General features: G+C 44.4%; 1 protein-coding gene across 3 annotated transcripts in view; it reads left to right on the forward strand.

The window, feature by feature from the left end:
- TBX15 (T-box transcription factor 15) overlaps positions 1-15,752 on the forward strand; it is a 113,109-nt gene that overhangs the window by 74,608 nt on the left and 22,749 nt on the right. For all 3 annotated transcript variants that reach the window (XM_047784885.1, XM_047784887.1, XM_047784886.1), the window contains exon 6: positions 8,493-8,557. In XM_047784885.1, the coding sequence (XP_047640841.1) occupies positions 8,493-8,557 (65 nt within the window). The remainder of the gene's footprint in view (positions 1-8,492; positions 8,558-15,752) is intronic.

The following is a 15,752-nucleotide window of genomic DNA, read 5'->3' on the forward strand; positions in this document are numbered from 1 at the left end:
TAGGACTAGACCTGCCTGGTTTAGTTTCTAACCTTTTCTCTGGTGAATTGTGTGACCTGAAGCAAGATTCCCGGTCTGAAAATGTCCTGGCCTCTCAGAGTTACCAGGACTAGATAAAGGAGCATGCACTAAGTCACCGACACAAAGGTGGCATCCAGTTACTAGTAGGCAGCCTACATTGCTGAATGCCTGGGTCTGCACCCGTGTGAGGGCTAAGTGGGGAGTAGAGGCAGTTTTAAAGAATAAATTGCTCATTGGAATTCCCATTGCGGCACAGCAGAAAAGAATCCGACTGGGAGCCATGAGGTTGAGGGTTCGATCCTTGGTCTTGCTCAGTGGGTTAAGGATCCGGCATAGCCGTGAGCTGTGGTGCAGATCACATATGCAGCTCGGATCCTTCGTTGCTATGGCTGTGGTGTAGGCTAGCAGCTACAGCTCTGCTTTGAACCCTAGACTGGGAACCTCCACGTGCCATGGGCGTGACCCTAAAAAGACCAAAAAAAAAAAAAAAAAAGAAATTGCTCATTAAGAAGCAAGTGGATTCTTGGGAATTGGAGGAGCAACACAAGTTCTCAAAGGTATTTGTTCAATAGGTAACTACTTTGATCTCTCTGTTCCTGTCATGTTGGGGAATTCATGATGTGCTGACATTCAAAATAGATGAGTCATACTCAATTCTGCACATTTTAAAATCAAGATAACAGCTTTTGCCTGTTTAACAAGCCTCCAGTCCCTGGATAAATCAACAAGCATGATTGTTGAACATTCCCTTTGGCTGTGTAGATATGATTTAATATAATACAGTGCCTTCTAATAAAGCAAACTAACCTCAGGTCTTTCCCCCAGGAATCTTGAGGTCTGCATCCTGTAAGTCAGAGCTGTTACCTAACAATAATTTTTAGACTTGTCATGAAGATGCCGGGTAGCATAACCTGGTCTCTTTTGTGAGCTGTATTCAGCGATGACATATTTTTATTTCCCTCATCCTTCTGGATTGAGAACAAATATATGTATATGTGTATACACACACACACACACACACACATATATATTTATTTTGCTTTTTAGGGGTGCACTTGTGGCCTATGGAGGTTCCCAGGCTAGGGGTCGAATCAAAGCTGTAGCCGCCGGCCTACACCACAGCCACAGCCACGCGGGATCCCAGCCACGTCTTTGACCTACATCACAGCTCACGGCAACGCCGGATCCTTAACCCACAGAGCAAGGCCAGGGATCAAACCCTCATCTTCATGGTTCCTAGTCAGATTCGTTTCCTCTGTGACACAACAGGAACTCCAGAGAGCAAATAATATTTTAAGGCAAAGTTTGTGTATTTTTTTTTTTAAAGGAAAGGATTAGGAAGTCCATGAGAAAGGTAAGAGAAAAGGGTCGGTGATAGATCCTCGTTGTTCTCAGGGACTTGCTTGGAGGAGCACAAGGCAGGATGTGGACAACAGCAATGGGCTAGACATTGGGGTTTTATTTATTTATTTATTTATTTTTTTATTGTTTTGTTTAAATTCTTGTTATTTCTGTAACATCCTTCAACAAAATGTTTACATCCATTGTATTTTTGAAGTACTCGATACATTTTAATCATCTTTTAATTTATTTTTAATACATCAGAGTTTAGGGAGTTCATTTATGACAGTACAAACATAGACATTTGGGTTTTAATCCTAAATCCTCCACTAGCCACCTGTGTCACTCTGAGCAGGTTATTGCGTCTTTCTGGGCTTCAGTTTGTCATGGAAATGGCATTTATTTTATGAAATAGTGGTGGCCAGAGAGAGTAGTAGATGGCTGTTGCTTCTCTTTATGTGGCAGAAGAAACCACTGGACTATCCCCGTCAAGCGCTCGCATGTTGGAAGGGGAAGGGGTTAGAACGGGCCTGTGACAGTTTGAAGCCCAGAAACCTCGAATTAGGAGGAGGGACACGTCCATCTCCAGAATTCTAAGATATTTGTGTCTGAGCCATGGTGCACAGCACTGACGATGTGCCTGGAGAAGGACGGAATGACTAATGAGCCAGCACACCTCTTCTACCAGTTTCCATGTGGATCTGTGGTGCTGCTGCTTTGGATGTAAGCAGGAGTGAAGTGGAAGAAAGGGTTTCTAGTTTCATGAACTAGGTGATGCTTTTCTTTCCCCCTTCCCCATTTCTCCTTCCCCAGCTCGCGGACTGACGCACACACTCCCAGGGCTGCTCGCATACTGAAGTTATTATTACTATTATTTGCTCTTGGAGTGCCACCTTGGCCAGTCGTGTGGCAGAGAGGAACGTACACCATGCCCAGACTCCCATCGTGGAGAATAAGGTGGTCGAAGGGGAAATGAAGGTGACTCTACCCTTCAGGCTTTTTCTTGGAAGACGCTGACGCCAACATGTCCTCATGGAATTAGCAGGAAATTTCCATTGCAGCGTCTTTGTCCTCTCGAAGGGAAAAAAAGACGCTGAACTTTGATTTTTTTTTTTTTTCCCCAAACAGGAAACTAGATTTCAAAATGACGCAGCCCTGTTCACCTCAGGTAACACAGAAGTACTTCTTGATGAGAATTGGCTACATGAGTTAGATAGGAAGTCTGAAACCACAGCCCGGTTTGTGTGAGCAAATCCAATAATGGGCCACTCATTATATCCCAAACTATGGAGCTCGTTTTGCTCTAACTTTCCAATCAAATCAGTGCAGATTTTTTTTTTTTTCATATTAGCTTACAAAATTTTTTTTTATCCCGATGGAACACTTTTCAAGCAATATGGTTTAAAAAAAGAAGAAGAACTCAAGAGCGTGCTAATAAGGGAAGTCCCTTTGAGCCTCGGTCCTGGAAAATTATACGCAGGATAGTCAGGTTTCACTTTCTTTGTAGGTTGTGCTTTTTAATGTCTGCACTGTGCGTTGTGAGGGCCACCTCATTTATTAACTGCTTCTCTGTTACCAGGCAAAGTAGTGCGGGAAGATGTTGAAAATGAATGGTGGCAAGCCTGCAGCCCCTCCCTTAGGCGCCACGATCTTCAATGACTCAGTAACCATATACAGTCAGTGTACAGTTATGGAAATAAAATCAGTAAAGGAAAATGCATCCACAGCCTCTGTATTTTCCCCGTTACCTCATTATCATTGGAACAAGTCTGAATATGATGGCTGTAGAATAGCTTTAGCTGCAGGGGAAGCTACTAATAGACTTTGTTCCAACTGGAAGGACATTTAAGATTCTGGTCTGAAATGTCTACGGTGAGAGCAAACAGGATTGAGGGAGTTGTTTGGTCTGTGTTCTCTAAAGCTTGTTACCGCTTTGGGACTGGTGATTCCCGTTTTCCGCACCCTCATTCATGCATTCATTCCTTCACTCATTCACTCCATGCATTCGCTGAGCAAATATTCTTTTTTTTTTTGTTTTTTTTTTGTCCATGCCCACGGCATGCACAAGTTCCCGGGCCAGGGACCGAACCTGCACCGCAGCTGTGATGACACCAAATCCTTAACCACTTGGCCTCCAGGGAACTCCCTGAACAGATATTCATTGAGCATGAATAGCGTGTCATATTAGGTTCTGCTTAAGAAAATGGTATATAAACTAGACAGGGCTCCTAGTTGTAGTCTAGGGGGGAGAGACAGATAGTAAAAATGTAAACACAAAGTAAATATATAATTACCACCTGGGTTAGGAGCAAAGATGGAATTCAAGAGCTGTAAAGAAAGTGGCAGGTGTACCCTATTTTGGAGGGGTGACCGAGGAAGACCTCTCTCAGGAGAGAGCATTGAGACGGAGACTTCGGACAAGGAATCAGCTATGTGAAGAGCAGAGAGGAGAGCATTTTAGTCTCATTGGGGAGTGCATGTGAAGGGTCTGAGCAGGAAAAGAGCTTGGCATCTTCCAGCGCTGGGGGCAGCTCAGTTGGCCTGGAGCCTGTGGACCCGTGTCCGGGAAGTGTGGGTGCAGATGGAGAGGTAGGCAGGTCCTGCAGGGCCAGGCAAGGAGTTTGGATTGAATTCTGGGTATGGTGACAGGCACTGACGCAAAGGACACGCTCCAACGGTGTGTTACGAAAGATGACTGTGATGGCTGGGTGTAAAGAGGGGGTTGGACAGGGATGTGAGTGGAAGAAGGGAGATGAGTTGGCAGAGTATTGCGAGTAGACTGGTCCAGAGACAACGATGACCTGGTCGAAGTGGGAGCTGGAGATGGACAGCCCTGTTTGGGCCTAGGTGCTAAATAGAATTGTAGGGTAGCGTTGAAAATTAACTAGCAAATGAGCATCCCCTGCTCTTCTAGAGGGCCTGTAGATGCACGTGGGGAGGGGTGGAGGCAGTGGGGTTTATGCGTCCTCACTGCGGTTGCTTGTGGGCCCCTGTGCTGTTCTCTGGGCCTCCCTGGCCTCTGCTGTGAGGTGTTGGGTTCCTTGTGTTGATTTGCTGGCAGGAGACTGCTGACCCCCCCTGCTTCTGTGTTCTCACCTCACTTGGACCTCCTGGGCCTCTCAGGCTGCAGACCGGCCTCACCTCGGGTCTCACCTGGGTCCCCTGTTTGGCTCCTGCCTAGGCTGCAGCACGTCTGTGCTGGGGTCACCCTGCCTTCCCCGACATGGCGTGTGGGGACCTCTGAGTCCCTGACCCCCTACAGAGGGCCATGGAAGGCTTGGGGATTCTCACGCAGGCCTCTTCCTGCAGCGTTTGTACTGATGCAGCCATCCCCGTGTGTTTATGGAGATTGCAACTGAAGAAAAAGGGGACAGCCTAGAAGTTGAGAATTATGATTCATTTGGTGGACAGAAATGAAGACTTAAGATAGTTCGCAGGGACAGCTCTGAAGAGGTAAGGGAAGAGCTTAGAAATAGAGGAGGTTTGCAACAAAAGCCAGGTAATTGGAACATGAAAAGGTTACTGTTCGGGAGTTTTCTGGTGGCCCAGCACTTAAGGATCTGGCATTGTCACCACTGTGGCGTGGGTTCAGTCCCTGGCCTGGGAACATCTGCATACTGTGGGCGTGGCCAAAACAGTTTACCGTTCATCTAAAGGCATTGCATTTAGTGCTTCTCTGTGTATGAGAAGATGCAAGAGTCTGGGCTCCTGGAAATCATTGCTTCGTTGTGCCCCTTGGCTATCTAGGGCCAGAATCCTGTTGTTTCCTGAGTCCCCTCTGGGTGCACCATTGGGGGTGGCTGCAGTGGCTGAGGGCTTAGTGGCAGTGGCAGGCAGCCCATTTGTCTCCATCCTGAGTCCCCTCGGGGTGCACCATCAGGGTAGTGGTGGCCGCAGCCTCTTTTGTTTGCTGATATGGAGGCAACATTTGTCATCCCCAGAGGTCACCCTGTCAGTGTTCCTCTGAGTCTCCCCACCCCCACCCTGGATTTTGGTTTGCAGAGGGGAGCTGAGGCACATGTAAATCTTAACTGCTTGGCTTCTCTTTTGTCTGTCTCCTCTTTTCTCATGCCCGCTGCAGTGGAAGGGGGGCATTTTTACTTCTTTTTCTGATGAGCGTTCACCTTATGTCACACCCTTGTCTTCCATAGGACAGCAAATCTGTCACTTGCATCTCTTTCTGTACTGTAGAAGATGAGAAATAGGTCTACCAAGTGGCCTTTTTTTTTCTTTTTCTTTTTTTTAGGGCTGCACCCTTGGCACATGGAGATTCCTAGGCTACGGGTCTAATCGGAGCTGTAGCTGCTGGCCTGCACCACAGCCACAGCAATGCAGGATCCGAGCCGTGTCTGCGACCTACACCATGGCTCACGACAACGCCGGATCCTTAACCCACTGAGCGAGGCCAGGGATTGAACCTACAACCTCACGGTTCCTAGTCAGATTCATTTCCACTGTGCCACAACAGGAACTCCTACCAGGTAGCTCTTGATAGGAGAACTGTGGGGGCTGTTAGAAATGCAGAATTACTGAGGTTGTGAATACATTGATTTATTCCTCTAAAATATTGTCCCAGTTACCCTTGATATTTGTGGACATAGTCAAAGTTGTCAGCACAAGCCTTAACCGAGGTCATAATTTGGCTTATGTAGCTAAAATTGCTCTCCTCTACCTAAAGGGCATCTAAATGTCTGCAGGATAGTAAAGGCTTTTCATGATGTGGCCTCAGGCCGGCCTCTCAGCTTTCTCTCCCGCTGCTTCTCTTCCCGTACCCTGTGCTCTGGTCAAATTGGACTCCTTAGCGTTTATTAAAAATGCTTCATTCTTTCCCACTTCAATTCTGTGCCTTACCCAGGACCTTTCTTATGAAATGCTTGCCTTGTTTCTCTCTCCCCCTTTTGCATTTTTCATTAAAATCCTAGGTATCCTTCACAGTTTAGCTTACATGCTACCTCTAAGGTGAAGCCTTGGAACCCGTCAGCTCAGAGCAATTACTGCTTCCTCCAAGCTCTTGGAGGCCCTTTGCCTTTATTTTGAACCTTATCACTTTCTGTTTCACAATGTAATCATTAATGGATATGTCTGCTTTTTTTTCCTAAGATTATAAACTTCCTAGGGTGGCGGGGGTGGGGGACGTAGGTGATACACCGCCATACACTGACTGTATACCACTCTGTCACCTGTGCTTGGCACACAAAAGGCTCTTGATAATAAATGAATAATGAGTAGCACAATCCCACTCTTCATAAAGCTCTCTGAATCCCACATTAAAAGCTTTCAAACACGTATGGAGGTGTTGTGTTTCCTAACATTTGCTGGTGGCATTTGTCTATTAAATCTCCATGCAGACCTGTTGGCCTGTTGATACAGGAAGCTGTGGGAAATAGGTTTTCAGCCATTTCTCCCAGGCCCCTGAAGTAGAGTGTCATTATATTTACAGGGGTCTGTGCCCCCCAAACATGGCAGCACAACCATATATCAGAAGCCCCTATCATAAATGAGGTGGACAGGATAAGCCGACTTGAAAGAGAAAATAAAATATTATAACCCCAACTTGAAAAGAAAATATGGTGTGTGGTTTATTGCTGTGGATTATGGAAGAAGAAAAAAAAAACTGATTTTAAGTCAAAAGCAGAAAAGCACTGACAGTCTTTAAACTCAATACAATATTCACAGGGCAGACACTAGACTTTAGAAAGCCAAAGCTTCAGGCTCCTGCTCTGGTCTATAAAATAGATGTAAAATTGCTTTTGCTTCATTATTAGTGCGACATTATTAGTGTGCCGCTCTAGAGGCCAAGAATGTTTAGGGGGGGAAAGAAATAACTTTGGTACTTTCAAGTCAGAGTCTGCTTGTCAGAATCTCACATTGCATTTTAAAGACCTTTAGACTGTGGCTTTGGGAAATTCCACTCTGATGAAGTGAGACAGAAGAGGGACTTGGAGAGATTTGCAGCAGAGGAAACAACTTCAGCCGTCCTAGGGATACGTTCTGCCATGATCAGAAATGGGAAGATGGTTGTAAAAACAGGGATCCTTTTATTTCTGGCATGGCCATCCACCAAGAGTGCCTGCCCTCCTTTCCCGAGCTCCCTAGCCCTCATCCCTAACTCTCTATTGTTTGCCTGTAGTGAGTCATTATCATCAGGTTTGGACAGAAGGTATCAAAATGCCTCCCATGACAAAGGCTAAAGGTGGTAACACAAGAGCACAGATGGAATTTGTTGGTCAGGCTTGTTCTGGTCTGGAGGCACGAGGGTAATGTATACGCCATTGCAGAACGTGAGGGGACCAAGATCAGATGTGACTCTTGCACTGAGTGGAGGCTGAAGCCAGATGACTCCTAAGGACCCACCCAACCTGGTCACATAGCTGTGTGCACCAGGTTTGCTCAGCCTTATCAACCTGTGCTGCCTTGTTCCTTCCAATTTGCTTGTGGGACTTGGAGACTGGGTGCCAGCCTACTGCATCTTGCCCCATTCTGTCCCACGTTGGTAGATTTGGGGGCGGGGAGGTTGGGGGTAGAGCCTCAACAAAAGTCTCGCTACTTTTTTGTATCTTTTACAAGGCTATTTTAGGTTATTAAATGAACAATCCCTAATGGCAGGAAAGGTACAACTTAAGTAAAACGGGAAACACAGTCAATTATTTGGTTCTTTCGGGCTGAGGCATGTTGTCTGGTGGTCTGATTCTGCCTGGTTGGATTGACTGAATCCATTTGTTCATTATTCACTCACTTGCTCATTCCTTCATTTACTCATTCCTTCAAGAGGCACTTTTTGACTGCCTCCTGTGTGTGATGTACCATGGTGGCCGTTGTCCAATTTTCCATTTTGATACCTTTGTCTGGGCAAGTGATTTATTAGCATTTTGGGAAAGGAAGGTGAGAGAAGAGAGTTTATAGAGTCATATACCAGGAAAACCTTGGTTTTTAGGAGAAGTGGGTCAGGTAGGGTCAGACATCTGTGTGCCAGGCCCAAGTCCTACATCAACTTCAATCTAAATCTCAAACTGAAAGGAAACTAAATAAAAACAACAGCTGTTGTTAACTGATTGTTATTAACTTTCTAGGAGCAACCAAAAAAGCCGGTCAACATAAATACAGTTCATGTTTTTTATATTTGTTTCCAGATCACCAGATTAAAAATTGACCGAAACCCTTTTGCTAAAGGATTCAGAGATTCTGGAAGAAACAGGTAAGAAAACTGAGCAAGAGACTCACTGACATTTCTTTTCTCTGTTACATTATTACCCCCAAGTCCAGTGGATGGCTTCTGGCTCCTGCTTTTTGGAGAACGCTTGCATGCTAGGCAACTGTGTTTGACTCAAGCAACAAGAAATGGCTAGTTGATCCACGAATCAAAAAGCTGCCCCCTAAAGGTTGAATTATCCAAATTCTTTGTTATCCAAACACCCTGTAAATCACCAGATCAAATCCCTCATGGGGTTTTTCTCCCTGTGTCATACTTGGTAATTTAGTCACTTCTATTTTACAGTGATTTATTGCCATTAAAAGTTTGCAGCTTTTTCTGAGAAGTGTCTGTATGTGGCTATGAAACCTATAGTGACATCTCATTTTACTTTTCATCATCAGAAAATAAGGAATTGTGGAAAAGGAATTTTTCAGAAAATTATTACCTTTAAAAGCTAAAACTTTGTTTAAAAATTGACCAATTTTCAATCATGGACTTGGAGAAGAGACTTGTGGCTGCCTGATGGGAGGGGGAGGGAGTGGGAGGGATCGGGAGCTTGGGCTTATCAGACACAACTTAGAATAGATTTACAAGGAGACCCTGCTGAATAGCATTGAGAACTTTGTCTAGATACTCATGTTGCAACAGAAGAAAGGGTGGGGGAAAAATGTAATTGTAATGTATACATGTAAGGATAACCTGACCCCCTTGCTGTACAGTGGGAAAATTTTAAAAAATTATATATAAAAAAAAAATTGACCAATTTTCAGAGTTCCCATTGTGGCTCAGTGGTAACGAACCCAACTAGTATCCATGAGGATATGGGTTCAATCCCTGGCCTGGCCCAGTGGCTTAAAGGATCCAGCCTTGCCGTGAGCTGTGCTGTAGGTTGCAGACTCCGTTCGGATCCCGTGTTGCTGTGGCTGTGGCTTAGGAAGGCAGCTGCAGCTCCGATTAACCTCTAGCCTGGGAACTTCATGTGCCATGGGTGCAACCCCAAAAAGACAAAGTAAAATAAAATATAAATAAAACAAAATAAAATAAATAAAATAAAAATTGACCAATTCTCCTGGGAAATATTTCCAGCCTCTCTTAGGTGTTTTCTGCTTTAGCAAAGAGAGGTTGTCGAGCACCACCCTTCTTGATGACCCAACATCATCACTGTTAGGAGGTTGTTATATAGTGGGACACTTAGGAATTGCTAACGTTTATAGGACTGTTTGCTCCTGTTGTTAACAGGGACTATGGTATTTTTCTGGTTAATTCTGCTTCTATCTTGAATCTTTCCTATATAAAATCTAGAAGCTGTTATTTACTGAGAGGAAAGAGCTGAAATTGCCAGGGAAAGCAGATGTAACTAAGGTTCATCAATCAGAAAACTTCATTTTCTAGAAACCATGCTGAAATAGCAAATATGACATGTGTCTTACAGGCACATAGACTTTGCAGTAACTTTTGCTTTAGTGTTCATTTTCCTAATTTGGGGCCATTTTTTTTAAACATCTGAATAATGGAGTTTGTCAGGAGTTATCATTGCTGTTTTCTTTGCAAGAGTTTTCAGGCCAACTATCTAGGATTATACTTAGAATCATTTTGTGAACTGTAGCACATTATATTAGAACCTAGATTATGCTAAAAATCAGTTGTGTGTAGTGATCATTTTCTTTGCAAAATGATTTATGGAAGCACTTTTTAAATTTTTCAAATTTAAAAAATTAAAATTAAAGCATAGTTGACTTACAGTGTTGTGCCAATTTCTGCTATACAGCAAAATGACTCAGTTGTATATACATTCTTTTTTAATGTTCTTTTCTATCATGGTCTATTCCAGGAGATTGGATATAGTTTCCTGTGCTATACAGTGGGACCTTGTTGTTTATCCATTCTAAATATAATAGTTTGCATCTACTAATCCCAAACCTCCAGTCTATCCCACTTCCTCCCTCCTCCTCCTTGGCAACCACAAGTCTGTTCTCTATGACTGCGAATCTGTTTCTATTTTGTGAATAAGTTCATTTGTATCACTTTTTAGATTCCACATATAGGTGATATCATATGGAATTTGTCTTTCTCTTTCTGACTTACTACACTTTGTATGATAATCTCTAGTTTCATCCATGTTGCTGCAAATGGCATCATTCCATTCTTTTTCGTGGCTAAGTAGTATTCCATGTATGTATGTACCACATCTGCATTGTCCATTCATCTGTCAGTGGACATTTAGGTTGTTTCCATGTCTTGGTTGTGAATAGAGTGCTGCTATGAACATAGGCGTACATGTATCTTTTTTTTTTTTTTTTTTTGCTTTTTTGGGCTACACCTGTGGTATATTGATGTTCTCAGGCTAGAGGTTGAACTGGAGCTGCAGCTGCCAGCCTACGCCACGGGCACAACAATGCCAGATCGCAAGCCATACCTGCGACCTACATCACAGGTTTCAGCAACACCAATCCTTAACCCACTGAGTGAGACCAGGTATTGAACCTGCATCCTCATGGATACTAGTCAGGTTCTTAACCTGCTGAGCCACAAAGGGAACGCCCCTTCCTTTTTTTTTTTTTTTTGCATATGTCTTTTTGAATTATAGTTTTGTCTGGATATATGCCCAGAAAAAGGGATTACTGGATCATATGGTAGTTCTAAATTTAGTTTTCTGAGGAACCTCCATACTGTTTTCCATAGTGGTTGTACCAATTTATATTCCCACCGATAGTGTAGGAGGGTTTTTTTTCCCCACACCCTCTCCAGCATTATGAAAGCACTTATTCTGAGACTTATATTTAATATACATTTAGAGTTCTTTAAAATTTTATTTACCTCAGAATGTTTTAAGGTCACATCTATCAAGCCAAAATTAAATTCACTTAAACTTCCAGTTTGAAGATGACAGATTGAGTAATGTGTTCTAGGTCAAGCGACTAGTTAGGGGTATAGCTGCACTAGAACTCAGACTATGGACTCCAGGCCAGATGCTTCCCTGTTAATGATTCTTTGTTTAAAATTATTACAAAAGGCCTTTTCTTCCAAAATTTAGCCAGTGAAGAAAGACGACTTACTCTTTCCATTTCAGATAGACAGTCCCCTTCTTCTCAGTTTGTTCCTATTTCATGTCCAGGTCACAACACATGCCTGTGTCCTGTTTCCTGTTGCCTCCTTTTCAGGGCTCTGCCTTCGGGGCTTGTTGAGAACCCTGTTAGGTGATTGGGAGCTCAAAATAGAACCTGGCCTTTTGTAAAGAAGCCTCTAGGGTGTTTAAGATCTTTAGCTTGAGATCCATGAATGGATCCCGGGAGTTCTGTGGGTTCCCACATACTGAAAGGAAAATTGTGTGTGGATGAGCAGGTATATGTTTTTCTGGGGAGAGGTCTGCAGCTTTCTTCAAATTTTCAAAAACATCCATGACCAAAAGTTAAGAATTTTTGCTCTAGACATCACCACCAATGCTCCTCACTTTAGTTATTCAGCTGCTTTCTTTTTCTTTTGTCTTTTTTTGTTTTTTGTTGTTGTTGTTGTTGTTGCTATTTCTTGGGCCGCTCCCGCGGCATATGGAGGTTCCCAGGCTAGGGGTTGAATCGGAGCTGTAGCCACCGGCCTACGCCAGAGCCACAGCAACACGGGATCCGAGCCTCGTTTGCAACCTACACCACAGCTCACGGCAACGCCGGATCGTTAACCCACTGAGCAAGGGCAGGGACCGAACCTGCAACCTCATGGTTCCTAGTCGGATTTGTTAACCGCTGCACCACGACGGGAACTCCCCTCTTTTTCTTTCCTTCTGTAGCTGTAGTGGCGTTTAGTATCTGTTTATTTTCTTCATGGCACTCCAAAGACCGCTTTATTTTTTTTTCTCTCTTTTTTCCCCCTTTGCTTTGTCCTCCCATTGGTTTCCTTATTTTTCAGAAGCATGACTTAGAACAGAACATTGGTATAAAGAGGCTGGATTAACCAGCATTCGAGCTCGTGGTGCTGGGAATTAGAGCCAGACTTTCATCTTGAGACTAAGACCATGTGTCTTGAGCTTTTGCCTCTGGTTGGGAAGTTATGATGACAGCTCAGTTCAAGTCCGGAGGTTCTCCTGTCTCCTTACTGGGCTAGAAGTGACCTTGACACATCATTTGGCCCTGACCAGTGTCTGCCTTAAGGCTGGTGAATGTCTTACCGCTCAGGACAGACAGTAACTTGTCTGTCCTGCCTGGTGGGGCTGCTCTTCTTTGTACGAGCTCCAGGAAAGCAGAACTATGGATTTTCATTAGCCATTTCTGTGCCTGATTAATTTGCTTATTTATTTACTTCTGATTACATGGAACTTCTTCCTTACGTCCTAGTAAAACCCGCAGGCTGTTTTACGTGATATCAGTGATTATAGAAGTTATCTGTGGCTGAACCCTTATTGAGTTCCAGGCCTAGTATTTACTTACATTCTTTCTCATCTTTAAAGCAACCTGTATTTTATAAATGAGGCTCTGAGAGCTTCAGCAGCTTTCCTAGTGTCACACAGAAATGCTTGAGAAAGGATGAAACTCAAGGCATCAAAGTCTGTGCATTTGGGGCTTTCTCATGCTAATTGTTTAAACTTGGCTTATTTTATCATCAACAGATTTGGAGAATAGAGTTCTTCCCCTAAAAACCCTTCCTCTACTTAAAGATACTAGTCAAGGACCCAGAACCTTCTCTTTTCCAAATAAATCAGCCTGTATTTTCTGCCTATGTAGTAGTCTTTGCCATGACTTTGTCACTTACTTCCTATACTCCTGCACATCTGGGGTTCCCAGGAGAGGACAGGAAGTCAGGCTGAACCTCCCTGGCAGGTGAAACTATGACATGATGAGACGGATGTCCCCTGTGCATGATGGGCAAGGATGAGTTAGGAAAAGGCAGAAAACCATTTTTGTCCTCCAGAGTTCTGGGGAAGTTATAGGCCAAAATCAATCGGGGGGGGGGGGGGGGGAGTACAGAAGCCCTTGTATTTTCTCTTTAAAAAGCTCAAAATTACCTGACAGCCATGCTTTAATTTTCATTGGCTGCCTGCAGAATGAGGGCAAGAATCATTAATGTCCGTTTGCAGATGTGAAAGATTGATGGTTGAGGATAGAGAGGATTATTTATAAATCTTTGGGAACAAGTGGTCTGTGCCAACATCAGAATCTAGTTAGTTCATCACCTTCCAACCGGTGCCTCATCTAGTGCCCGCTTGTGCTAGCAGAGTACTTATAAATCTGTGATTTTTCCCTATGCATTTTAGACATCAAATGACTCATACAGACAAGCATGGTTTGATGACTTGCATATAAATGTACCCAAAACATACGGATTACATTTCCTTTAAAAACACATGGGCTTAAAAATTGGGGGGGGGGGACGTGCTTGGCCAGTGTTTTTTGGTTTTATAGAACACAAAACATTTGTGGAATACTTTGGAGTTATGGAATTTGCCAGACCGCAGACCAAAACACGTTCAGGTTTGTCGAGCTCAATCCACCCCGGAGAGATCCAGAGGCTCCAGAAGGGATGTGAGAAGAACGATGGGCAGGACCCAGCCACCCGCTGCCCCCTCTTGAGCTGCCTCTCCTGAGTCCCTCTGGGCCCGTAAGCCTGTCACTACTGTGTCCTCAGAGGGCGGCTGGGCTGACAGCAGCATCCTCTGAGTGTCGAGGAGAACTTGAGGCAGCTGTGGTGAGGACACTTAGGTCCTGTTCTTATTTGGATGAAAAGAAATAGCCCTGAGAAGTACTCCCGGCTTCCAGTCCCATGGCTTTCTCCTTCTCCCGGTGGGAACCAGGGTGACTGGTGGGATTGCTGAGTCTGGGAAAGGGAACTCGCCAGGGCCTGCTTGCCTGCAGAGCGGGTACCATCTGGGCCCTCTCCATTGTGTGGTCAGCCCCAGGGGAGGAGCCTGCAGTTCTGGGGAGCCAGCTTGTTTCAGGGGCGTTCCGGCTCATTCAGCCTTGGCGCCTGCGCCGAGATCTCCAGACACCTTTATCAATGGTTTGGTCTCCATTTCATCAGGCCCCTAGGTCTTTCTCAGAATTTGAGTTCAGATGAGGACAAGCGGTGATGCTCACTGAGCCTTCTCGAAACCCTAACAGGAGTCTCAGTGAGTTCCCAGTGTCACCATCATCAGAGCGCGTCACAGTTCCTCCTGCTTCTTTAGGAAGTGTCAGCCACACACTGAATGTGTGAGAGTCACCACTCTTCAGCCTCTACTTGTGGAGCTGCTATTTTTCATTTGTATGTAATTATGTCTCTGACTAGAAATCTCCATCGAAGGGTGTGTGTGTGTGTGTGTGTGTGTGTGTGTGTGTGTGTGTGTGTTCCTGTTCTGGAGAAGAGTAGTCGATTTCTAGTCCCTTAGGAGTGAAAGCACTGACAGATTTCGCTTCTAGGCATTATCTCTTCAACGGGAGGGAAATTGGTTATTTCCAAGTTGTTCTTCCTTCTAGATTTCTCGAATTACATGGCCAAAGTATGGTTTGGGTGGAAGGGTCAATATATGTTTACTTTCAATCAGGCACAATATCTGACATTACCCTGGGCATTTCCTCCTCTCAGCAGACAGTGTTACCTTCCTGTTCCCCGGGGAAAATAGATTCCCTCAGCTTGAGATGAATTTTTGTCTTGTGGTCTGTGTTCTTGGGCCCCACCTGCCCCCTGCTAGAATGAAGCTCCTTGAAAACAGGGCTGTACCTAGTCTTAGATTTTTTTTTTTTCCTGTAGCGCCAAGTATATAGAGTAAAAATCATAGTTTGTTCATTTGATTACAAAACATGAAACAGGGTTGATGAGTGGCAGAGATGTTAAAAGACCAGGAACTGTGGAGTGAGAAAGCCTTATCCCAACCGAGGGCGATTCAGGTAGAGTGCCGGCCGGGAGCTCGTTTTGGACACAAATTAAGAAGGGAAGAAAGAGTACATCTTAGCTTGAAAGACTAAGGGCAGTTTTGATTCAAATCTGAGATGGACTGCTGCTCTAAGACACTACTTTAGCTTAACTGTCAATTAGACACACATGCCATTCAGGCCATCTGAGCTGGCTCTGCACAGTGGGGCACATCTGTGCCACCTGGCTCCCTGGAGGAGGGCACCCAGCAAGTTCCAGAGACGTCTGGAAAGAAGGTGTCTCAGAGGATGAACCCCAGCAGAGAGATACTTGGTCGAGAAAGGTCTCTCAGCAGCAAACTGAAAGGTCAGAGTACATCTTT

Source organism: Phacochoerus africanus, chromosome 6 (genome assembly GCF_016906955.1).
Source record: "Phacochoerus africanus isolate WHEZ1 chromosome 6, ROS_Pafr_v1, whole genome shotgun sequence".
NCBI classification, from domain to species: Eukaryota; Metazoa; Chordata; class Mammalia; order Artiodactyla; family Suidae; genus Phacochoerus; species Phacochoerus africanus.